The 25594-nt window shown below is 53.7% G+C and overlaps 1 protein-coding gene across 2 annotated transcripts; it reads right to left on the bottom strand.

Moving 5' to 3' along the window:
- Window positions 1-1086: 1086 nt before the first annotated feature.
- Window positions 1087-24247, bottom strand: PLCD1 (phospholipase C delta 1). Of its 2 annotated transcripts, none has more exons than XM_044252691.1 (15): window positions 24126-24247; window positions 15742-15906; window positions 11566-11794; window positions 5140-5269; window positions 4814-5045; window positions 4022-4223; window positions 3773-3917; window positions 3544-3693; window positions 3298-3456; window positions 2920-3079; window positions 2619-2735; window positions 2047-2225; window positions 1821-1953; window positions 1595-1744; window positions 1087-1449 (listed from the first exon to the last, which is right to left on the bottom strand). In XM_044252691.1, exons 1-15 carry the CDS (start codon window positions 24157-24159, stop codon window positions 1364-1366), a joined length of 2271 nt encoding a protein of 756 aa, XP_044108626.1. In that variant the 5' UTR covers window positions 24160-24247; the 3' UTR covers window positions 1087-1363. The 2 variants fall into 2 exon arrangements, with proteins under 2 accessions (XP_044108626.1, XP_044108627.1); XM_044252692.1 differs by lacking the exon at window positions 24126-24247 and adding an exon at window positions 19048-19217.
- Window positions 24248-25594: the final 1347 nt, after the last annotated feature.

Here is a 25594-nt window from a genome sequence, read left to right as displayed (position 1 = left end):
GCAAGGCAGGCCTCTTGACCCCGCGGACCCCCAAGGGCTAGGAGGAGAGCACAGGGAATGAGCTGCAGCTAGGCCCCAAGGCCAGTGGCACCAGCAGCTACCACACCAGCCCCAGACCCACCATCAGTGAGAGTCTGCCCCCGAACAGCTAATGCACCAGGCTGCTGAGGACTTGCCAGAGGATGTGGGCCCCACAGGTCCCCTGCCACTCACTGCCCAGGGCCTGGAGCATCTGAAACTGAGCTGGAGGTCCCCAGGGCATGACCAACTGATTGTGGTAAATGGGCAGCCTGCCCGGGGGATATGTTTTCCAGACGGAGTAATGGGCAGAGCAATATGGGGGAGGAGAGCCTTGAGCCCTGGGAAGAGCCTTGAGCCCTGGGACGATACCACTGGGTGGATGAGAGGGGATTCCAGGATCAGCTTACACCCTGCCCCTGTACCCTCTCCCCTGGTCCAGTTCTACCTCTCTGAATCTGACTTCCAAGATATCTTTGGGAAATCCAAGGAAGAAAGCTATAGCATGGCCAAGTGAAGGCAGCACCAGGAGAAAAAAGCGGCTTGGCCTTTTCTGACCCCAGGAACCTGCCCCCGCCTGGGCCACCCACATGGACAGAACCTCCACAGGTACCTTCCCAACACATACCTGAGCCCCCAGGGAGACCCTGCTGGCACGGTCTAGCTGGAGGTTCCCAGGTCACCCCCTACCCCCCCATCAATAAAAGCTGGTGGCGCTCACAAGGTGTGATGTGTGGGCTTTCAAGTCTGAATCACTCAGTTGGTCCATCTCTGGATGAAGGGGCCTCTGGGACTGGAGGGGGTGGTCTGTGACATTCCAGGGACCGAGCTCTCACCACTGTCTTCCATGGAGGGGTTTGTTTCTTGCTGGTCCTTCCTGCCCAAGGGGACAGACAACCCTCATACTCAGTGTAAGTGTGAGGGACATGGAAAGAGAGGTGCTGGGGCTCTAGTTCCCCCCAAACACACACACGCACATGCATTTGCACACGCACGCACGTACACACACACACACACATATGCCCTTTATAGGGATTTTCTGACATTCCGGTAAAGAGACCATAGGAATTAGTCCTTTCACTTTTATAAAAACCCTCAGCCCAGGGCCAGGCCAGAGGGCGGAGGGCTGCAGTGTTTTTCCTAACGGAACTGAGGAGAGCTCCAGGGATAGGGCCAGCTCCTGGGACCCCAGAGAAGCAGCAGCACAGACGGGATGTTAGAGCTGAAGGCAGGGCGGGGCCTCTAGCTCCAAGTGAGAGGTTGGGAGCAGCCACAGCAGCCCTGTTCCTGGATGGGGACAGAGGGCCCGGCCTGCTTGGGGCAGCCCCCATCAGAACCCCCAAACCTAGTCCTGGAGAGACACCTTCACAAAGAGGGTGGCAGACGGGTGCTGGTCTCCGTTCTTAGACAAGAGATGGACATGGCGGTATCCTGGCAGGGGGATGGGCAGGAAAGAGCACACAGAGAGTTCCGGTGACTCAGTGAGGCGTCGTCGAGAGGCTTCCACGGCCCCAGCCCAAGGTAACAGGACCTGCCTCCTCCACCTTGCTGTCCCCTCTCCTCAACAAACACTCACCTTGCTTGAGACTGCCCAAGGGGATGGTGCTCTGGCCAATGAAGTCATTCTTGGAGGATGCGTCATAATCCTCCACCACAAAGCGCACGAGGGCAAGCTCAGGCACGACCACCTCAAACTCAAACTCTGTGTCCCACCACGGGTTGAAACCTAGGAGTGCAGGCAGCACGTCAAGAGGGGGGACGCCAGCTCTGGGGGTCAGGCCCCACCCAGGCCCGGTGAGTACCGTTATTGGTGACTACGGCCGTCTGGCGGCTGGCCATGTCCCGGCCCACGCCGTGGATCTCCACCGTCACCTTGGGGTCCACAATTGAATTCTTATTCTTGTTGACTTTTGGCAACTGCTGCCCCGAGATTACCTGAGCAGAGGCAAGGGACAGAGGAGGGCTCAGGAGTAGCAGTGGGGAGGAGGGAGGCCCCTGGGCTCCCGTCCTTAGAGTGGCTGGCCATACCCTGACAGTGAGCCGCTTCCGGGTCCACCAGGGCCCCTGAGTCAGGGCACGTGAGTTAAAGGTAGAGTTCGGGTCTCGCAGGAAGGCGGGCTTCAGCACGTACCCGCAGGCCCCGTTGTCCTGGAAGCGGCCCTGGTATACATCCATCTCTGGGCCAGGTGTTTGGAAATTCAGGGCCACTGTAGGCAGACAGAGCAGTCACGGGCTGTGGGCTGGCCTTGGGGGTCCTAGAGCCTGGCCTATTCAGGGTACACGGAGGCCTTAGGGCCACACAGTGAGGCAGAAGCGGGGTCTGGCATCCCTTCAGTGCCTCCTGCCCTCCCACCCCCATCACTGACCCACACCAGCCTCACATTCCACTTCCAGTGTCGGAATTCAAAGGGCTAATGGGCTAACCAGGTGATGTCAGACCCTGACTTACTGGCGGGGTAATATGTCCAAACCAAGACTACCAGCTCCTAAGCCCACAAGTCCCTGTGTCTGGCCCCTGCGGGGTCCCCAGAGGCACCTGACCCCTGGCCCTCTGGACTGAAACCCTCACCCTGGCCTCCTCAGCCCCTGCCAGCCCATACCGATCTGGCAGCCCCCATTCCACATCTCCACAGGGCTGTAGTTGGAGGAGTCCGTTCTCCACCCAGCAGGGTAGATTCTGCTCAGGTGATTGACATTGTGGCGCACTAAGCTGTTTCCTGAAAAGGTTGGGGGTGGTCAGAAGCGCAGGCCTCCTAGGGAGCCCACCCCCACCCCTGCCCTGCCCCCATCTGGTAACAGCAGGGAGTGCCCCTTCAGAGTCATGGAGCCAGGCCTGGCCCCCGCCAGTCCGAACACTGAGACAGCCAGCCAGCACCCTGAGGGTGCCAGGCTGGGGCTCACCTGACTCTTGGAGCAGCCGGAGGGCGCGGTTCTCGGAGAAGGACACCATCTCATAGAAAGCCTGCCCTGGGGTGCCAGGGCTGGAGAAGCCCCCAAAGTGGACACTCTTGCAGTAAATGACCATATCGGAGAGCTCCTTCACTAGCCTGAGCTTGTCCTCCTGGGGGCCATGGGGAGGCCCAGGTTAGATTCAGAGGATGGGGCAGGTGAGCACTGAGAGAGCCAGAAACCCAGACGCAGAGAGACAGAGAGGGAGACAGACAGAGAGAGGGGGGCAGAGGGTCTGAGTGGCAGCCACAGAGAACTGAGACAAGGCAAACATCCCATGATGGGGGAAGGCCCCAGGGCTGCCCCCTCCCCCATAGCTCCCCCTCGAACCCTGGGCTTGCGCTGCACACGGCTCCTCACGGCTTCGTCCTCCATCTCAGCAGCCTCGTCCTCATCAGACACGACAGTGGCTTCAGGGCCACCCTCCCCGCCAGGGGGCAGGAGCCCCCCAAGCTTCTTCCCCTTCAGCAAGATCTTCCCCTTCAGTTGCTAAGGGAGGAGCCGCTCGTTAAGACCCAAGGGCCTCCCAGCCAGTCCCCCTGCTCTCTTGTGGGGGTAGCCCCATGCCCACTGAACCTCAGGGGAAGGCAGACTGGTGGTGACTCCGTCCAGCGGCCGGTCCAACAGCATGGGGCCCAGGATGGTGCGCAGGTGTCGCGCCATCACACGCTGCTGCTCCAGGCTGCAGTGATTCTCCAGGGACAGGATGACGGGGTAGGGGGACGCCTGGAGGCCCGAGGGCAGGTTAGGAGTGGAAGGGCCGCCGCTACCACGTCCCTCCTCACCCGCCAGGGGCGCGCGCAACCTTGAAGGCGTAGTCCCGGATGGCCCTGAGCACGTCGCAGAGGAGGATCTTGGAGGTGAATGTGTAGCCGTGGTAGATGACCGGCTCCTGGTTGGGGCCGTCCCAGCAGTCGAGCTCCAGGCAGCGGCAGCCTTTGCACAGCGCCCTGCGGGTAGGCGTGGCGGCTAGGCCCTCCGACCCCGCCCCCAGGCTCCAGGCCCCGCCCCCAGGCCACCCGGACCCCGCCCCTGCCCCCTCCCCGGGCCCCACCGGATGTAGGCTTCAGTGCTGCTGGGCCCTGTGAGCTGGTCTTCCAGCAGGTAGGTGTTGTGCGAGGAGGACATCAGGTAGTGGCTGAGCGGCTGGCCCATGTCCTGGTAGACCCGCCGGTGCGCCAGGCTGAAGGCGCTGCCGTCAGCAGACAGCAGGTACATGAGGAAGCCGTCCTTGGTCATCTGCCGCTGCGCCTTGGCTGCGAAGGAGGACGCCAGTGCCCGTGAGAGCCCTTCGGGCCAGGCCAGCCACCTTCAGGAGACCTTCAGGGCGCCACCGCTCTGGGAGGGGAGCCCCCTGCTGTCCGTGTCTCCCTGTCCTGAGCTGTTATCTCTCGGAGGCGGTGAGTGTGAGTCAACCATCAGCCTGTGACTACCCCAGGGTGGGGCCCTGTCTTCTCCTCCTCGATCCCCCACACTGTGAGGCCCCCTGAAGCTGGGGCCTCATCTCCTCCTCTGGGCCTCCAGACAGAAGCCCCTCCAAGACAGGGCCGCGTCCGTCCATTTCAAAGCCCCGCCCAGGGCGGAAGCAGGAAAAGGGTTTGCTTTCCCAGCCTCCTCTCTATTTCTGGAGGAGTCTGCAAAACCCTCTGAGAAGCAACCAAGAGAGGGGTAGTGATGCTGGAGCCCCGTCTCCCATCTGCTTACTTTCATGGGGCAAGCAGATACTGACCAGGGTGTCCCTCTGTTCCCTTGAGCTCCCTACCCTCGGGCTGTAGTCTCTCCAGGGGTCTCCCAGCCCGGTGTGGCCCCCGGGACTGCAGTCCACAGGCTGTAGCCAGGCTCTCACCAGTCTCACTGGGCTCATAGCGCTCAATGAGTGAGAGGGCCAGTGCAGGCCCTGCCGCCTCCTCCCGCTGCTGGTGCTGCAGGAATGTCACCAGCTGATCCACCGACAGCGTTTCCCTGGAGCCTGCCGCCTCCGCGAAGGTGCGGTCAATCTCCTCCCGCTGGGTCAGCATCTTGTAGAAGGCCTCAATCTCATCATCCTCCAGGGAGTCCGTCTGGGAGTGGTCACATTCCTGCCAGGTCGGGTGGGCAGGGCTCAAAGTGTGTTACCCACTAGGGTCCCGGGACCCATGGCCACACAGACCCAGCCCTCACTCCCTGCCTCACCCTGAAGATCTTCCGGGCATAGCTGTCATCCACCTGGATGTTGAGCTCCTTCAGGAAGTTCTGCAGCTCCTTGAAGCTCATCTTGTTGTCCTTGTTTTTGTCAGCTTTTCGCAAGCAGGAGTGAATCCAGCTGGGCAAGAATTAAGGAAAGAACCCAGGAGCCCTGATATGCCCAAGGTCCCAGCTGTAGCTGGGTTTCAAGCCCAGGGTCTACTCCTGGGAGCAGATGGACTGAGATCACCTACAGACAAAGCTCCCTTCGGGCCTGCCATACTGCACACCAGCATTCCAGAGACAAGACCCAATGGCCTCTTCGGAGGAAATGTTATATCCTATTAAGGGGGCTTTTTCCTATTTACTCGCTTCAAACCCTTTCACATAAAAAAAAAAAATTATTTTCTCACTGGGAAAGCGTTCACTATAGATAGCTTACAAAATGCAGAAAAGTAAACAAACAAATCCCCCATGGTCCGGTCAACCGTTCAAGATATGTCCTTCTGGTTTTCAACACATAAGTTAGCCAACCTGACTAAGCGCCTGAGGCTTATTTTTACAAAAAACAGCAAACTTGAAGCCACAGATCAGAAGGGGAGTCTCACAAGCAAAAACAAAGCCTGCATCACATCCTCACAATGGGGGCTCTTAGCCCCTCTTCTCCATTATCTCTGGCCTCTCCCCCCTCAGACTTGACCTGGAGAAGTCAAGAAAAAGGACCTCCACAGTACATTCCAGAGAAATTAAAGAACAATGAAAATAGTTTTTTAAAAATGACAGCAGGTTTTTAGAAGAAGTCACAAAGGAAACAACATAGTTGATGCCATGTAAACTTTAAATAATTCTGAGAGTCAAATAAAGAAAAAATAAAGCCATCCAGAAAACACAATGATGACCCTAATAACTAAATGAGAAAAGGCCACAGACTGACCTTTTGCAAACATTCTCGGTTATCAAAGACATTAACAATTTGCAAATGAGATGCAGTTCCTTAAACTCTAAGATCAGCACTTGAAAAGTCTATTATCCAGTGCAGGTAGCGGTGAGGTGACATGGACACTCCCATCTACCACTTGGTTAAAGGAAATTGTTCAACCCTTGGGAACGTAATGCAAAGACAGAGCTAAAGCTCGAAACCATTACATCATTGGCCTCACCAATTCCACTTCTAGGAATCTACTGGTAAGGAAATACTGAACACCGAAAGCATTTAGGAACATAGTTCTTTGCAATGTTACTTATAGTAGTGAAAGACTGAAAATAAATGTTCAACACTAAAAGAACAGATCACTAACTTAGAGGGCATCAACTGCATATTACACAGTCACTACAGCTTTTACAGTAGAGGAGACTACTAACACAGGGAAAAAATTATGACATAATGGTACACAGAAAATGGATACAAATGTAAGATCTCCAATATTTTTGGCAAGTGCATCATTAGGCAAATTGCAATGCAGAAAAGAAGATTGGGGGTAGAACCCAAATATTAGTAGTTTCATTTTGTCAGCCTTTAAAACTTCAGTCTGGGGCACCTGGGTGGCTCAGGTGTTTAGTTAGGTGTCCTACTGTTGGTTTTGGCTCAGGTCATGATCACAGCATCACAATATTGGACCCTGCCTTGGGCTCCGCACTCTCAGTGGAGAGTCTGCTTGGAGATTCCCTCTCTCTTTTGCCCCTCTCTGCACACATGCACACACACACACACACACACACACACTCTCTCTAAAATAAATCAATAAATATTTTTTAAAAATTAAGACTTCATTCTAACATAGCCATACTTTATGTATATATTTACATGAAAAAATAATTATGGCAGAATTCCAGGTTAAAAAAAAAAATCAACTTCAGAGTAGTCCAGCCAAACATGAGGTCCTCATGCCAATGATTATTTAGCAGGCTGGGATGGCTTTATGATCTCAAGGGCTGGGCAACAGAACCCTCTAGAGGCACGAGACTGTCCAAGGATAAGCAGATGCTACAGAATTGGATTTTTAAGAAAGCTCAAAATTAGGCAGAGGTAGCACTGAGAAAAAAATACTTAAAAATCTACGAAACGCTGAAAAGTACAGAGTAAGGAAACGAAAAGAGCTCAAAGGATATCCCTTAAAGCAGTTGGACATACACTACCAATGAATAATCAAAAAATGAAATTAAAGTAATCCCATCAAGTAGCCTCAAAATGAATTAAAATACTTAGGAATAATTTTTTTAAATGTATAGCTTATACTCTGAAAACTACAAAACAATGTTGTAAGAAATTAAGGAAAACCTAAATAAATGGAAAGATACCCATATTTAAGGATCACAAGATTTGATATTGTTAAATATAAGGAATACTCTCCAGATTGATCTACAGTTTCAATGCAATCCCTATCATAAAAATGCTGGCTTATCTGCAGAAATTGATTCTAAAATTCACATGGGACGTCAAGGGACCCAGAAGAGCCAAAACAATCTTGCAAAAAAAGAACAGGGGCACCTGGGTGGAGCAGTCCGTTAAGGATCCAACTGTTGATCTCAGGGTCATGAGATCAAGCCCTTGGAGTCTGCTTGAAATTCTCTCTTGCCGTCCCTCTGCCCCTCCCACTCCTGCTTACTCAATCTCTCTCAAATAAATACATTAAAAAAAAAAATTGGAGAACTCACACTTCCTGATTTCTAAATTTACAAAGTTACAGTAACCAAACTGTTGTGTGCTGGTGCAAGGACAGACATAGATAAATGGAATAAAACTGACAGCCATGAAAATAAACCCTCTTGAGGTGCCTGGGTGGCTCAGTCAGTTAGGCGTCTGCCTTCAGCTCAGGTCACGATCCCAGGGTGTCCTGGGATCAAGCCCCTTGTTGGGCTCTCTGCTCAGTGGGGAGTCTGCTTCTCCCTTTCCTCTGACTTCTCTCTCACTCTTATTCTCTCTCAAATAAATAAATAAAATATTTAAAAAAGAAAAGAAATCCTCATATTTATGGTCAATTGATTTTCGATGAGGGTGTAAAGACAAGTTCAACATGTGGTGCTGGGACAACTAACAGAAAAAAAACTGAAGTTGAATCCCCCACATCCCACCACACACACAAATGAATTAAAAATGAAGCAAAGATCTAAATGTAATAGCTAAAATTATAGAACCTTTAGAAGAAAATAGTAAGAGTAAACATTAGTGATCTGGGGTTAAGCAAAGCCTTCTTAGATATAACACCAAAAATCACAAGCCACAAAAGCAAAAATCAGATGAATTAGACTTCACCGAAACTAAAAATTCGTGCTTCAAATACCGTCAAGAGAAGAAAACCCACACAATAGGAGAAATTATTTACAAAGCATAATTATGACAGGCCTTGTACCTAGTATACATAAACAACTCTTACAACTCAATAATAAAAAGACAAATAACCCGGGTAAAAACTGCACCACGGATGTGAATAGACATTTCTCCAGAGAAGATACAGGAAAAGCATTAAAAAACCAAGGCCAATATCATTAATCATTAGGGAAATGCAAATCAAAACCATGATAAGGTACCAATCAAAGCCCAAACCAAACCAAACCAAAAAAAACCCCCCAAAAAACAGAACAAGTGTGTTGAGGACTTGAAGAAATTGGAAGCCTAGAGCATTGTGGGAGTAGAAAGTAGGTCGGATGCTGCAGAAAACAATATGGCGTGCCTCCAAAAACTTAAAGTAGAATTACCCTGTGATCCAGCAACTCTACTTCTGGCTATAGACCCCAAAAGAATTGAAAGCAGGGTCTCAGACAGATGTTTGTGTAGCCATGTTCACAACAGCATTATTCACAACAGAAAAAGGTGGAAGCAACAGAAAAAAGGTGGAAGCATGCCCACCAGTGGATGAATGAAAAAACAATATATGGTGTATGTGGACAGTGGAATATTATTATTTCACCTTAGAAGGAATTCAGACATGGGCTACCACACAGATGAAACTTGAGGACATTTATGCTAAGTGAAATAAGCCAGTTGCAAAAAGACAAATACTGTATGATTCTACTTGTCTGAAGTCCCTAGGGTGGTCAAATTCAGAGAGACAGTAGGCGGAATTGTGGCTGTGGGGGGTCAGGGCTGGGGAGTGGGGACTGGAGGTGAGAGAATGAGAAGTTGTTTAATGGGGAGAGAATTTCAGTTTTACAAGATGAGAAGGGTTGCATCTTACACTAACAATGTGAATGTACTCAACACAATTAAAATGGTTAAAGATGGTAAATCTTATGTTATGTAGATTTTACAAGAAAAGATTTTTTAAAAATAAATCCATTTTAAAAAGAGCTTAACAGGGGTACCTGGCTGGTTGAGTGGGTAGAGAGTGCAACTTTTTTTTTTTTTAAGAGTTTTAATTTATTTTAGAGAGAGAGAAAGAGCATGTGAGAGCAGGGGGAGGGGCAGAGGGAAAGGTAGAGAGAGGAAATCTCCAGCAGATTCTGCACTAAGCATGGAGCCTGATGTGAGGCTTAATCTCACGACCCTGAGATCACGACCTGAGCCAAAACCAAGAGTGAGACACTTAACTGACTGAGCACCCAGGTGCCCCCAAGCATTCAACTCTTGATCATAGGGTTGTAAGTTCAAGCCCCATGTTGGTTGTAGAGATTACTTAAAAACAAAATCTTAAAAAAAAATAAAAATAAAAAGTGGGCAAAGGATCTGATAGGTATTTCTACAAATGACCGATAAACACATGTAAAGATGAATGCCTGGGTGGCTCAGTCATTAAATGTTTGCCTTCAATTCAGGTCATGATCTCAGGGTCCTGGGATTTTGCCGCACACCTAGCTCCCTGCTCTCCCTCTCACACTCCCCCTGCTTGTGTTCCCTCTCTCAAATAAATAAATAAAATCTTAAAAAAAAAGACCAAAACAAAACAAAAAACACATGTAAAGACTGCTGACACCATTAGCTGTCAAAGAAATGCAAGTTGAGACCACAATGAGATACAACTTCACACCTACAAGGGTGGTTAGGATAGAAAAGTAGTAATGATAGTAACTAGCCTTAGCAAAGATGTGACAAACTGGACCCTCATATACTCCTGGTGGGAATGTCAATTACCTTGTTGGAAAACTAGAAGTCACTCAAAAGGTTAAACATACATGCAGTTACCATAAGGCTTGTAAATTCTAGGTATGTACTACACAAAACTTCTGCACCAGTGTTCATAGCAGCATTAATTCTTAAAAGCTCCAGAGGGAAAACCCCACCATCCATCAACCACTGGCTGCGTAAATAAAATGTGGAACAACCACACCATGGAATATTATTCAGCCATAAGAAGGAATGAAGTACTGGTTGACACTACAACATGGATTCAACTGAAAAACAAGCTCCATGAAAGAAGCCAGTCACAAAAGACTATGATTCCATTTATATGAGATGTCCAGAAAAAGGCAAACATAAAGAGCCAGAAAGAAGATTAGTGATTGTCTAGGGCTGGAGGATTATGGGGAAATGAGGCCTGACTGCTCATGGGTACAGGGTTCCTTTTAAGGTGATGAAAGTGTTGTAAAATTACTTACAACCCTGTGAACATACTAAACAGCATTGACGTGTACACTTTAAGCAGGTGAATCACATGGTATGTGCATTATATGCCAATAAAACTGTCATTAAAATAAAGGAACTGAAGCTGGTTCCACCCTAATCCTCTGTACCAGAAGTCTGACCACTTTGAACCACAGGCTAGTGTGCTGTTGTGCATCCAGATGTGGAAGTGAATTTGTTTTAAGCCTATAGGCTGGCCTGCACATGAGGCCCAGGAAAATTTGACCATTCCCCAAAGAATGGCACAGGGGGTACCTTGGCCTTCCAAATTCCCAGACAGAAATATGTGGTAACTCTAAGAAACAGTCAAATACTCAAGACTCGGTCTCACATGGAAGCTGCTGCCATTAGCAGGACTCTGTGCTGGTTAAGGGGGGAGAAGAAGGGACAGCAGGGGCTGCACTGAGTAGACCAGAGGTACCTCCTCTGCTTCCCTTTATGTAAGGACTGAACTGTGCTCCCCCCAAATTAATATGTGGCAGTGCTGCCCCCCAGTATGATGGCATCTGGGAATGAGTCATCAGGGGCTTATATAAGGTCATGTAATTCATAATAGAATTACTGCCCTTATAAGAGGAGACACCAAAGAGCTTGCCTGTCACTCTCTCTGCCATGGGAGGACGCAGTGAGCTGGCAACCACTCACGAGCCAGGATGAGAGCTCTCGCCAGAACCCAACCACACTGGCACCCAGACCTCAGCTCTCCAGCCTCCAGAACTGTAAGAAGATTCATGTCTGTCGTGTAAGCCACCCACCCAGCCTCTGTTATGTCAGTATGATGGCCCAGGCTCAATATCTTCCATAACCAGGCTGCCCTGGCCATGACCACGGCCAGGATCCACAGGCTAGGCCAGGACCCACCACCACCAGAAGGATACTGCTGCAGCTTCTGCCTCTGATCCATGGAGCCCGAGTGATGGATGATCTTGCGCAGACCCTGTACCCAGTGCTGGGCCTCCGCCGGCGATGGTGCAATGAGGTCTAGTGTGTTGCGCTGGTCCTTGAAGACCACGGAGAAGCAACGGTCCTCGGGCACATCCCGGGCGAACTTCTCCATGCCCTCTGTGCGGTGCCCCTTCCGCACCTCCTGAATGTCCTCAATGGAGACTGCAAGAAGGGGATAGTTGGCAAAGAGAGTTGCGAGGCCTGGCCCCGCCCCTGGTGTGGCCAAAGCACAGCATGGGTACCCAGAGCCAGGGCTGGAGCTCAGGCCTGGATCCAGAGACAAGGAGTGGGGTGGCAGGACAGACAAGGGGAACACAAGGGAGGAAGGAGGACAGAGACTGAGGTGGAGGAGGAATGTGAGACACAGCTGTGATGGGTAGGAGAAATACGGGGAGGGGGGTGGGGAACAGTGGGAAAGACTGACGCTAGAGAAGGGCACCTGGGACCCCAGCCCCTACTGTTTCCAGATGGAGGGAGGAGGGCCCCTGAGAGAGTACTCAGGCAGGGCAGGGCTTTTAGAGATGGGGAGAGACCATTCTGGAGCTTGGAGCCTGTGACAGATAGGATACATACCCTCCAGATCGTACTTGACTTTGGGCTTTTGGGGCGTCTTCCCTGCAGGCCCCTCCCCTGACTCTGCAGGAGCCTGGAGCCACACTCAGGCAGCCCTGGCTGCAGGGAGTGGGGCCACAGGGAGAAGTGTTTCTGCTGCAGCACAGGCCCGACCTTGGCCTGTGTGTGTCTGTGTGTGTCCTGATCAGGGAACCCCTTGGTAGGAAGAGTGAGAGAAGGCTCTTGCCCTCTAGGACTCCAAGTGGTGGCCCTTAAGGATCTGAGAGAGTCCATCATTCTGCCCTTAGGAACTAGGGGGAGAGCCCTCCTCTCACATCCAAGCCTTCCAAGCTTCAGGGAGCAGCAAGACTGCCGCCTGCCCACCACCAACCCCCCGACCTCAGGGTGCCCTTCCTGGCCTGGCTGGGAGCCAGTCCCCCCAGCTGGGCTCATGCTAAGCTGCTCAGCATCAAGGTCCAGGCTCCGCCCCTGCCCCACCTATGTCCTGAGCCATCTATTTGTCCTGGGTCCTAGCCCAGGTCCAGGTGCCAAGCTCTCCTTTGCCTGTCTGCACCCCGAGTGCCCAGAAGCCTCCTATGTACCTGCAAGCCCCAGGTGAAGGGATGTGCCCAGCCTGGGCAGCAGGCTCCGAGAGTGGGGCACGTGAGCCCCAGGCAATCTGGGGTGCAGGGGATGTCCCTGCTTAATGCCTGCTAGGCCCAGACTAGCTGCTGCAGCCCTGGGCTGGGAGTGGAAACAGGAAACCGGAGCCAGGCAGCTCCCAGGCTGCCAGCACCCCCACCCGCACCAGAGAGAGAGTCCAGACACCCGCACTGCTGATAATGCCTGGAAGCCAGAACGGAGGGACAGGAGCAGCAGCAGGATCAGGGAAAACTTAGGGAGGAGGGAGCAGAGAGAACTGGGGCGCTGTTCCCCTCCTCCCTCACCTGGCCTCAGGCTCCCCGAGGGGAGAGAGTATTTGGGGACAACGGTCTCACTGCTCCACCAGAGAAGGGCATCAGCCAACAGGTATGCTCAGCCCGAAAGCCAGCTCCGTGTCACTCCGAGCACATCCCGCCGCACCCGTCCCCTCAGCAGCCCCTCTGGTGAGGTCAGGCTGCTCACTCATGCCCCTTCCTCGTTCTTGCCCCTGCACCTTGGCTCACGTGAGTCTCCATCCTGGAAGGCCCCTCCTGCCCTTGTGCCCACAGTCCTCCTAGTATGAGGGACTCATCTCTCCAGCCCAGGTCCCCTACTCTTGTCTCTGTCCCCATGCCAGCCGCCACCCAGTGCAAGGCACACAACGGGGAACCAGGCATATGTAGTGGCTGGTGGAGGGGGTGCCTCTCAGGAATCCCCAGAGCTCAGAGAGTGAGATTCCCTTTCCCACCGTGCCGCACCCCCACCAGTGTCTAACAGGAAGCCCCATATCAGGGCAGAGACTCATGAAGGAGCCTGGCTGGGGCCACCAACAGACAGAGGAGAGGTCAGGGTCACTCCCAGGCTGTGTGACTGACACGCATCGGGTGGCTTTTGGAGAGAACTTCAGACTCTGTCCGCTTTAACCCTACCCTGCCTGGCTCAGAAACCTTCCCACAGCCCCAAAGCCCTAGCCCAGCTCTCCCTATCAAACCCTGATCCTGTCCTGCCTCACCTCTGACCCTGCCACAGGCCACACAGCCAGTAGACAATACTTTCTCAGGTTTCTGCCCAGTGTCCTGAGGCCCAGTGAACCCTTCCTGGGCACCTCCCATCCTCCTGTCCCCTCTTCCATCTGGAGCTTGTCACCTGGGTCTGGTTGCCCTCCCCAGTGGGCTGCCCCGCCCCTGCCCCTTCTCCCCCTCTCCCCACCACGGCTGAGGGCGGGGGTCTGGGTTGGGTGAAATTCAGGTACCAGATCTCTCCACATTGTCCAATACAATAGCCGCCAGCCACACATGGCTATTAAAATACAAAGCAGCTACAATTCAGTACAATTAAGAATTCAGTTCCTTAGTCACACTAGGCACATCTCAAGGGCTTAATGGCTACAGGTAGCTAGAGGCACCCATACTGGACAGCATAGATATAGAACATTTCTTTCTTTCTTTCTTTTTTTTAATATTTTATTTATTTATTTGACAGAGATCACAAGCAGGCAGAGAGAGAGGAGGAAGCAGGCTCCCTGCTGAGCAGAGAGCCGGATGCGGGACTCGATCCCAGGACCCTGGGTTCATGACCTGAGCCGAAGGCAGAGGCTATAACCCACTGAGCTACCCAGGCGCCCTGATATAGAACATTTCTATTATCAAAGAAAGTTCTTTTGGGTAGCATTGGTCTAAAATGTTCTCACTAGGGCACCCGGGTAGCTCAGTAGATTAAGCCTCTGCCTTTGGCTCAGGTCATGATCTCAGGGTCCTGGGATCGAGTCCCATATCGGGCTCTCTGCTCAGTGGGGAGCCTGCTTCCCCCTCCCCCTCTGCCAGCCTCTCTGCCTACTTATGATCTCTCTCTGTCAAATAAATAAATGAAAACTTTAAAAAAAAATAAATAAAATATTCTCAGTAAAGATGCAGTGGGCACTTCTCATTTTACAGAATTTTTTTTTTTTTAAGATTTTATTTATTTATTTGACAGACAGAGATCACAGGTAGGCAGAGAGGCAGGCAGAGAGAGAGCAAGGGGAGCAGGCTCCCTGCTGAGCAGAGAGCCCAATTTGGGGCTCGATCCCACAACCCTGGGATCACGACCTGAGCCGAAGGCAGAGGCTTTAACCCACTGAGCCACCCAGGCACCCCTCATTTTACAGAATCTTTAGGGCATTCTGTGTTAAAGGCAGCTAACCAGCACAGCTTCTTTCTCTGGGAGGACTCTGGAGGTGCTCTCCATTTGCAGGGCCTTTTCCAAAGCTTCCAGAAAATCCTCAGACCCAACACCCTCCAGGGAGCTGCCCAGCTAAGGCCTCTCTCCACTCTACCCTACCTCTTTGCTATGGCCCCAGTCCCAGGAAGGCACTGCCTTCTGCGGCCCCACCTCACATCCTGGCCACTGATACCCGGAAGGGCCTTATCTGCCCCGGACTTTGGGCTTGGCTTTTGGCCTCACAACACCTAGAGTCCTAATCCACCCAACTTCCCTCCTTTTCACATGGGCCTGGATGGATACCCTGTGTGTTCAGACAACATGGTCCAGCAACCTCCCTACTCCTGAGCCTGCCTTTCCCACCTGTGGTCACAGTTATGTATCCCTACCCTCAAAAGGCTTTAGCCTCTCCATCTCTGGTCCTCCATGACTGCCCTCTCCGGCCCAGACTAGGCCTCAGTAGTCACTTTGGTGATTTAAAGAACTCTTCTCCCCCATCCTTGCCAGCTTGCCAGCTTTAGTTTCCCTGTATTTGGTCCTGGTTGTGTGACCGACCTGGGCACCAACAGGCCAGACCTGGGTGTCCCTATTTGTGGTCCTGGTCCAGGATTGACCTCCCCACCCCCATCCCCTGCCCCAACCAGCATCCAATTCCCCACACAAGCACAGGGTCCACACTCTGCCCACCCCTCCACCTGCAGCCCTGAGACACTCACACAGCTGGGACTCCGGGGTCCGCATGACCTTGCGCGACTCCTGCCAGATGGTCTTGCAGTCTTCCTGCAACTTGTAGAAACGTTCTCGCCGCCATGAGTTGGACTTTACCTTCAGGAGCTGGCTGCCCTTTAGCAGTGCCTGTAGGTCCTCATCATCCTGTAGGCCTAGAGGGTTACAGCTGGTGAGTTGCCACTTCCTCTGGCGTCCCTGCTGTCTCAGGCCCAATGCTAACTACTCCCACCTCTGGGCCCTCTCGGAGAAGGGTCCCATTTCTCACCATCCTCCGCTCATGGCTCCTTCTCCCACCTTCACCCATGCCCCAACCTGATCCTGGAGCCCTGACTCCTCCAAGAAGTCATCTCTGACTGCCAGCCAAGGCCATGCAAACCTTAGGACACCCCACCCACTCACTTGTGACCTGTCATCCACAGCTGAATGGACAAGGCGAAGCAGCTAATTCAAGAACACCTGAGAAATGCCTGAGAAATGGCCTGACTTTGGAAAATAAAACGTGCCCCTCCTCGTCATACTTAGGGGTCAGAGTGATCTGAAGGAAGCTGGGACCAAAGTAACAGGCCAAGCAGGAACAAAAAGGTTCTAGAGTTGTAGTTCTTGGAGTCAAGGTTATGGTTGCTGTAGGACCCTTGTGCCCATCCCTGTCACCCTCACCCCTGCTGCTCCCTCATCCTGACCTCCACCTACTTGAGTAGGTCTCTGATCCTTGCCCCCAGAAGAGACAGATAAGCCCACTGTGGCCCAAGTTTGGCCTCTGGGATGCCCCTGGCTCTCCCCGCCCACCCCATCTCTGAGTGTCCTGGATCTGGGACCCTCAGGGAATAATAGCCCCAAAGCATAGTGCAGCCTTCCTAGCGGCCCAGGGCCCTAAGCAAGGATCAGACCCTAGCTGCAAGGCCTCTCCTGCTCGGCTATCTTCAGAGGCCCGGGCTGGCCTCTGCAGCATGGGCTCCCAAAGATACAATGCCCTTTGCCCTAACAGGTCCAAGCAAGAGGTACCAAAGGGGCACTAGGCCTGGCGCCCCAGGCACCCTCATCCCCTCATTCCCAAACAGAGTCTGTATGAACTGTGATCAAGGAGAGACAACTCCCGATCTCAATGATTCATCAATATAATACTGAGATAGATGCATGTAGATCCATATCTATCCACGGAGCCAGATCAGTCTAGCAGCCATCTCTGCTCAGAGCTGGTTGGCCCTCTCACCTCACTCTATCCCCAGAACTAAAACTATGTGGCCCTTCAGCAATCCTTATCCTTCTGCTCCAGCAGAGTGGTGGCATCGGGGACCATGTGGGTCCAGTTGGAGGGGCCTGTGACGAGGTCTATAAGCTTTTCTTTTCTGAGCCCAGATCCACAGCCCCACAGGATCTCCCCACTCCCCAACCCCACCAGCCTGGCCCACACACCCACAAGACAAAGGGAACCTTCTGGACTGCTTCCCCCAGGCCTCAGCCACCCATATCCCTCCCCAGTCTCCTGCCACCATTAGGGACAGAGCCCAGTGCTAAACCCACACACCCCCCCTCATGGCTTTAGGCAGCTCTCCTCCCCCTGCCTTTGTTCCCCCATCAGCCCTGGGTGAGAACAGCATCAGAAGAGGCATCTGTGGGTCTCCTCAGAGGTGACAGTGTGATGTGCCTTCTTCTTTTTTTGTTCCAAGTTTCTGCACACTTCTGGGAGACCCCTCTGTCTTAGTATGAGCAGCTTCCCTTCAACCCCACGGGAGGTTCAGTATAGCTGAGAAGGGCTGTAGGATGTCCTGTACTGCTGGCTGTGTCTGGGACACTTGGAACAAAAGGAAGGGAGTTCCTAGATACCAGAAGGGAGTCCCTCAGCCTCTGCTGGGGCATTCCATTGTCCTTTCTGAGGCTGAAGTATAATCGGCAGGGCATCTCCTCACCCTGGCCTGCCCTTTGCCCCCAAAGCTGGGCACTCATTAGGACAAGCCATGGCCAAAAACACAGATGGTAATGGGGGAGGAGGTTGGAAAGTGGAAGGTGAGCCCCACCCTCCGGTTCTGGAAAACACCGTGGGGAGATGACATGTTCATCCTGTCCTGGAGCCAGGCTGTGGCCTTGTCTACGGTCAGGCAGAGATAAGTCCCCTGTTTGCCGACATGGTTTCCGGAACACCGACCTCAGCCCCAAGGTGGGCCTTGATAATAGCCACTGCCTTCTGGGCCATTAGAGGACCTGGGCAGGCACCCTCACCTCTGAGTCTCATTGACAGCTGGCCCTTTTATTTCTGAGGCTTCTGGGCTGCCCACCCTGCCACCCTTGCTCCCTTAGCACCCAGAAAGTCTATGGGCACTTGTTGCCCAGCCCCACTCACTCAGCTCCAGTACCTTCTCCTCCTGTGGAGTCCTGTCCCTGTACTGATGCATAATGGAGACAAATTGGGTCTGTACCCCACAGCCACACAAAGCTACACAGTTACACACTGCCACACTCAACACACAGTGCCAAAACATCATCACTATGATAATCATAGCAGCCACCATCACATTCATGGCCAATACTTGAATAAGATACCGTTCTTAGCACATGTATTTAATCCCCCCAACAACCCGAGGAGGAAAGCACTATCATTACTCCCATTTTACAGATGAGGAAACTGAGGCTCAAGGAAGTTACACTGTGGAGTCAGGACTCCAAAGCCTGCCCAAGGGTTAGTGCTAGGAAACATTACCTTATGCAAGTCCCCGCTCAGGCACATTGAGTAATGTCAAAAAATCCACATAACACATACTGTAACACAGAACCAGTCACCCGGGACACCCACTGTTGATCTGTCGCCCTCAGTCAGTCATGGCACTGAGCATCACACTGGACCACACAAGGTCACACCAGTGCCACAATGTCACACACTTGGTCACACAGTGTTACCCATCATCATTGCTGCACAGTGGCCCCACGTACCACACGAGGGACAGAATCACCACTAGGTTATCACACTTACACAGCATCACATTGGATCACAGTCTCAGAAAATCATCTCATTGGGTTACACAGTCATACCAGTTACACACTGAGCCACATAAACAGGAGGGGTGAGGGGTGGTAAGGGGTGGGGGGCTTTGGAGTGGCTCAGGTAGATGAGAAGTAACCAATCCCCCGCGCCCCCCCCCGAAAACACTCCACATGCCACCCCTGCAAATACAGACCCACAGTGGGTCTTACACTCACAGAAGTACTAAACAGGTCCAGCCAAAGGATCAAAGGAACATAGTCTACATCCTGCCCTAGCTGCCTTCTCAGCAGAGCTCCGTGCTCCCTGCGGTCCTTACCCAGCCTCTGCCCATTGAGCGCTGCCACCTTGAGGCTCTGCTCCTGCAGGTAGAGCTCTCTGGAGCGGCTCCGGCTCGGGAATCCTAGGCATTGCATGACGCTCCCCACTGCCTCTCGGACACCGAGCCTGACTCGGGACAGCGCAGCCTCTAGAAAGCCCTGGCAGTGGGGGCGGAACTACTGCCCTGGAGTGGAGCACAGCAGAGACCGGGCGTGGAGGGGCGGAGTCAGAGCCCAGAAGGAGGGGCCAGCCCGGGGGGCGGAGCCTAGGCCCTAGAGGCGGGGCGTGAGAGAAATCAGGGCTAAAAGGGGCGGAGGCAGACCCCAGGAGACGTGGCCAGTCCGGGACGGGGAGGACTTTTGTTCCTGAGGGGTGCGGCAAGGGCGGACTCCAGGATAGGAGAGGAGGAGCCAAAACCCAAGAGGCGGAGTGGGACAAATCTGTAACCCAGGAAGCTAATCAGTGGCGAAAGCCAGAACCCAGAAAGCGGATAGGGGGCGGAGCCACAGCCACAGAGGTTGGGGTGGGTGGCGGGGGAAAGACGCACGGTCTGGGAGGCGAAGTGCAGGCAAAGCCTCACTCAGGAAGCCGACCCGGGGCGGAGCTAAGGCCCAGAGGGCGACCCGAGGAAGAGCCCCGCACTGAAAACTCTGGGTTCGGGCAGGGAGGGGCGGAACCTCAGCTTTGGAGTTGGTGTCCCACCAGGGGGCGGTGTCCACCGGGGACGGGGCCCGAGTCGCGAATTCGAGACACCTGCCGGGGGCCGGGCGGAGGACGAAGCTTGAGTGAGATTGAGCAGAGGAGGGGAGATCGGGTAGCGGCAGCCTGGGTGGTCAAGTCTGTAAGGACGGGATAGGGCGGGGTCAGACGGAGCCGGGGATGAAGCCTGGGGCAGACCACCAAGCCCGTCAAATATTTTACTTCAATTACTCAACGAATTCATTGTAATTCAGCAGGCTGTTGCCTCACAGGCAGACTTGTTTCCTTCTCACAGTTTCTCCACCCGAGTGGGGTAATCTCCAAGGTTCCAAATGCGAATGGAATTCTTGAAAAAAAGGCTGATCTTAAAATGAGTCCATTAACGCAGGCTTGCTTTGATGAATAGATGAGAACTACTGCAACTTTATACAAAACTGTGCTGCCAGTGTGCTCGGGAACAGTGGGACCTTTCATGTAAGTTACAACTTCTCTTTCATGCACCCAGCCCCTACTGTGTGCCAAGGTCAGGACACCACCCAGAGGCCTGACTCACCCCTCTCTTACTCTCTGCCTCTGAATAGTTCCTCCATTCGCTTCATTGCTGCCCCAGTCACCAGCACTGGCAGTGAGTCACCGGCAAAGCCAGCCATTAGCACGGACAAGCAAAGCAACACTAACAATAAACTGGAGTGACTTGGGTTGTGCAGCAGAGAATAAATCAAGAGAACGTGTGTTAGTGTAGATGAGCTGAAATACGGGCACAAGCAAGTTGTTCCTCATGTGGAGGGGGAGGAGGCAGAGGGTAAGGCGAACCTGTTCTAGAGAAATCACACAAGGGTTCTGATCCAGAAGATCAAGGACCGCCCCTCACCACAGCCCCACACCAAAGACCTATGGATAGAATCACATCTCAATATAATTTGCTTCCTTTGAGTTCTCATGTATTTTATTCAATGTATTTAAAAACACGACCCTGGGGTGCCTGGATGGCTTAGTCTTTTAAGTGTCTGCTTTTGGCTCAGGTCACAATCTCAGGGTCCCGTGATCCCACCTGGAATCATCTGGCTTCCTGCTCAGCAGGAAGCCTGCTTCTCCCTCTCCCTCTGCCCCTCCCCCTGCTTCTGTGCACACACTCTCTCTCGTGCTCTCTCTCAAAATAAAAATAAAATCTAAAAAAAACAAAATAAAATAAAAACATGACCCCAAGGAGGGGCCCACAGGCTTCATCTGACTGCCAAAGTGACCTATGGCACAAAATGTTAAGATCAGTGTAGATCAGTGTGTGTCTGTGGGGTATGGGCCTGGAACCTCAGGCACAGTTTGAAAACATAATTGAGGTGATAAGGGGCTGGCCTCCCCAGCTTGCTATGATGGCTCTGGAACCATTATCTCTTAGGGATACTGGCTCTTTTGCCAACCCAGAGTTCCTATGCCAATCCGTGCTTTCTCTTCACGACGTCTCCTGTAAACTGCGTGTTGCTATGCCATGGGGGGACAAAAAGGGCCCAGAGAGGCAAACAGATGTGCTCTGGGTCAAAACATTTATAAATAGAGGCCAAATGAGGACTGGAGCCCGGGCCTCCTGGGGCCAAGATGAGCCCCTCCCACAGCCTGCCTTCCACTTTTACAAATGCTAGTTTTGACAGTGGGGCAGGGTGGATTCGGGGCAGGTAGAGTTAGTGAAGGTGGACGTGTTCTGCAAGGGGAGGGCCTGTGATGTAGTATCCTTTGGGGTATATGTGGAGACCTGCTGGTGAGGCCAGTGCTGGTCTGGCTAGAACAGAGACAGCTAAGGTAGTGGAGTAGGGGAAGGAAGCCAGGAGACTGGAGCATCAGTCTGAGGGCCTCCCAGAGACACCAGAAGGAGCCCCCTTGGTTCTTGAGCCCTGTTCTGGGCACATTTTTCCTAGCAAGGGACTCCCTTACAGTGCCCCCCTCATCTCCCAAGAACGAACAGGGCATGATCCTTTGGGGGTGGGCCTCCTGCAGCAACACAGCCACTACCAAGCGCTAGGCACTGTTCCCATTGCCTTGTATGTGTGACAGCATTCAGTCCTCACAGCAAGCCTATGACATCAGTAGTGTTCTTGTCCCTTATTTCACTGAGGAAACTGAGGCACCAAGAAATCAAGGGATTTGTTCGAGATGAAAAAGTCAAGGCTTAGGAGCACCTGGGTGACTCAATGGGTTAAGCCTCTGCCTTCGGCTCAGGTCATGATCTCAGGGTCCTAGGATCGAGCCCCTCATCGGGCTCCCTAGGGAGCCTGCTTCCCCCCTCTCTCTGTGCCTGCCTCTCTGCTTACTTGTGATCTCCCTGTCTCTGTCAAATAAATAAATAAAATCTTTAAAAAAAAAAAAAAAGAAAAGAAAAAGTCAAGGCTTGAACTCAATCCGCCTCTAGAACCCATGCCTGTAGACTACACTGCATCTGGGGTGAGGATGTAAAGGACCGCTCATATCCAGGAAGGCTCTGTGGCAGACTGCCAACCGCCCAAGCCTCATGTTCGGTGCCATAGGGCCCCAAATCTGAAAGGGGTACAGACTCCAATGTGCAGTGTGGACACCCTGGAATGGCACAGGGCAGGGTACAGTGACCACCTCTTCCTGCCATCAACTCCCCTTGCCAGGCTCTTGCTTCCTGATCTGGTTTGCAGGAGGGACCGAGGCAATTAAGGGAGGTGATTATGGGTGATGACCTTGAAGTGGCAGGGTCTGCAGATTGCAGTGTCCCTGATGGTCCCTCAGGAGGGGCTGGACAGAGTGAGGCATGTGGGAGGCATATCTCAAAGAGAATGGGCCAAACCCACGCTACAGTGCCTCCACGTAGCTTCCTCTCCAGGGAAGACACCAGGGGAGAAAGACCAGACAAAGGCACAGACGCCTGAGGATGGAGCCCATTCCAACATGAGCTGTGTCAGAGGCGACCAGAAAGGGCTTTTAGGAGATCTGAGGGTGAGACAGACCCAGAAGAGGTGGCACTGTGCAGGACAGACAGCACTGACTAAGGGACGATGAGAGAGAAAGCAAAGGTCTCCACTGTGGTCCTCTGAGCCATCCAGACTCCCTTCCTGCCAGTTTGGCAAGAGCACTAAGGACACCTCTGGTCTGAGAAGAGGAAGCACTGGAAGGGGCAGGAGTCCCATGACCCACGTGGATAAGGTTACCTTGAGGAGCCCAGGCCAGTGGTGGGAGGGTCACAGCTCTGGGCCCTGAACAAGATCTCTCTGGGCCATGGACACTAGGAAATATAAGACAGACCCGGGGCTGGCTGAAAGAAACATCTCCTATCCCCCTGAATTCCAGGGGGTCTCTAGTGGGCAGCTGGAGGTGTCTGCCTTTCTCTTTCCTATTAGCTTCATGTATGGCTTGGATGGATAAGGGGTGGGCACTAAGTCTCCAACCCCAGGGATCCTAGAAAACAGGGAGATAGGGTTAGGCAGTGAGTGTATGGCCTAAGGGGTAGGGTTTGCTGAACTGGCAGATGATCTCAGAAATCAGGAGGACAAGGCACCCTTAAAAGTGAGTGAATCCCCAGGCTGGAGCAGAGAGATGCCAGACCAGGTTGGGGGGCCTGACCTGCCAGAAGACCTCCAGGCTCTGCAGTGGGAAGCTGCTCTTTCTCCTGGAGGGACAGCAATGCGGCAAAGACTGTTCCCCGGTGGGTCAGAGGGACAGAACTCGGCTGGACAAAGGGTGGAGCTGCAGGCAGTTTGAGGTGATACTCAGCCCGTCCTGCCAGGAGAGTGCGCAGACGGGAGGATCCGGCTGCTGCTTGCAGCTTGGGCATCGCTGACTCGGAGTTCTGCGCCGAGCAGTTGAAGCTGCCCAGCCCGACCTCAGCCAACCTTGCGCACCTCACCTCCTACCCACCCCTCACCCCCTCCCGCCACACCCACGCGGGCTGACGCGGTCCAGGCACGCCTGGACTTTGGGGAGCCTCTCCAGCCGGGCCGGGACGGTGTGGGGGAGAACTTGGTTATTCGTGGATGCTGGTTCCGTCCCTCCTCGGCCCTTCCGTGCACGGTGGACCATGGAGCCCAGGCTTCTAAGACCAGAAGAAGGCAGAATCCTTGAGGCGGGGTCTGGGGGTCGGGGGTCGCCTTTCGAGAAGTCTTCAGAGCCGCACTCCCACCCCAACCACCACCTCGGGCCAGATCTGGGGGACAAGCCTGGAGACGCCCAAGGTCTTGCCTGGCAGTCCCACCCCGAGAGTCCTGTGCCGAGATTTCCCCTAGTGCAACAAAGGAGCTGAGAGGCGGGCCCGGGGCGGGGCGGAGGGCGGCCGAAGGAACTGGGGGTCCCCGGCCCAGGGCAGCGAATGGCTTCCCGCGGGGTCGGCCCATGCAGGGTCCGCCCGCACGCCAGCCGGGAACTCACCGTGCAGGGTCAGGAAGTCCCGGCCCGAGTCCATGCCCGACGGGCGGCGCAGCGGGAGGGGGCGCCGCGGGACACACGTGCGCGGCGACTGCGCCGGCGGCCTCGGGTCCGAGCGGAGTGTGGTGGAGGGACCCGAAGGGACTCCGGTGGGAGGAGACCGGAGGTGGGCCGGGGAAACCGCCCCGCCCCCCGGGCCCGCCAACCCGCGCCTCTCCCCGCCCCCTCTTGGGGATCGGGGAGGGCAGAAGGGGGGCCAGCAGCCCCGCCAACCCCTGCCCGGGCTAGTGGGCGCGCCTCGGCCAGAAATAGCCGGATTCCTCCCGCTTCCTCCGCCGCCGCCACCCACAGGCCGTGGGCCCTGTCATTACAGCGGGAGGCCCGGCCCCACGCCCTACTTGTGGGCGCCTCTCCGGGTTTGGGGTGCCGCTGGAAAGAATCTTCCCCGAATGGCGTCATTCGGGGAAGGGACAGCGTAACTTCCGACGCCCAGCCGGGGTGCTGTGAAAGGGAGCCTGGGCGTCCTGGCGTCCACCCGCGGCTCCCTGGATCTCTGCTTTTTCTGCAAAATGGGTGCACGGGCATGGGTTAGGAGGTCCTTAGAGAGGTATGCCTAAATCTTGTCCGGAGGATGGTCCTCTCCTCTCTCGATGGGAAGTTTCCAATACCAGTAGTGCCTTTGGTGAGGGCTGGGGCGCAGGCAGGGAAAGCTTACAGCGATTGGGTGCAGGGAACTCACCTTTTAGACTAACCCCAAACCCCTGGTGATCTGTACAGCAGAGTCGTGGGACAGGACCTAAGGATGGGTTACATTTCTAGGGTTTCTTCTTTGGGTGGCCTTCCAAGGGGCTGTCGGAATGAGGGGCCCCTAGGCCCCTCCATGGAACGCCCCCTCCTTGCTCCCCCTCAACTTTTGCAACCCAGATACCCCCTTTATAGGGTACTCATATACCCCCAAGGAAAGTCCAGGAATCCTGCTGCCCACCACCCTTTGGGAAAGTCCATTGGAGAGCCCCCAGAAGACCTCCCAGGATGAAAGGTGCTGGGCCCACCAGTGAATTACCCAGACTTCCTGAGGGCTGATAAAGCTATTGAGAGAGTCTGGTAGAAGTCAGTTGGACCCCTCGCTCACCTTAACCCCTCCTCTTTCCGGTACAACCAGGCCTTGAATACCTCAGGGGATGTAAGCCACAGGATGGTCTTCCTATTCTGAGGGTCGAGACTGGGTCAGGACTTTGGGACATCGGAGAGCCCACTCCCTCCCTATGCCTCTCCTCCACATAGAGGGTCTAGCATTCATTCTGGTGGGCCTGTCCCTCAGTAAGAGTGCCCCTGGTCCTGGCAGACCTGTCAGAGCCCTCCTTGGTTACCCTTCCAGTGAGGGATAAGCAAATCCACACTGGCAGGCCTGACTTTGGAGTCCTGGGGGGTGGGGGGGGCAGGGGACACGGGTGATGTGGGGAGGGTGAATG

Source organism: Neovison vison, chromosome 6 (genome assembly GCF_020171115.1).
Source record: "Neovison vison isolate M4711 chromosome 6, ASM_NN_V1, whole genome shotgun sequence".
NCBI lineage: Eukaryota > Metazoa > Chordata > Mammalia > Carnivora > Mustelidae > Neogale > Neogale vison.
Note: the sequence above shows the minus strand (reverse complement) of the source record. Positions and strands in the feature narration are given on the sequence as shown.

What these genes read in the sequence shown, in the direction of transcription:
- PLCD1 (XM_044252692.1), bottom strand. Translation starts at nt 19,144, where the DNA reads ATGCAATGCCTAGGATTCCCGAGCCGGAGCCGCTCCAGAGAGCTCTAC. An exon ending in GGCCGTAGTCACCAATAACG is followed by an intron (nt 1,745 to 1,820) that starts GTACTCACCGGG and finishes CTGCACTCCTAG; the next exon opens with GTTTCAACCCGTGGTGGGAC. An exon ending in CTTGGGCAGTCTCAAGCAAG is followed by an intron (nt 1,450 to 1,594) that starts GTGAGTGTTTGT and finishes TCCCCCTGCCAG; the next exon opens with GATACCGCCATGTCCATCTC.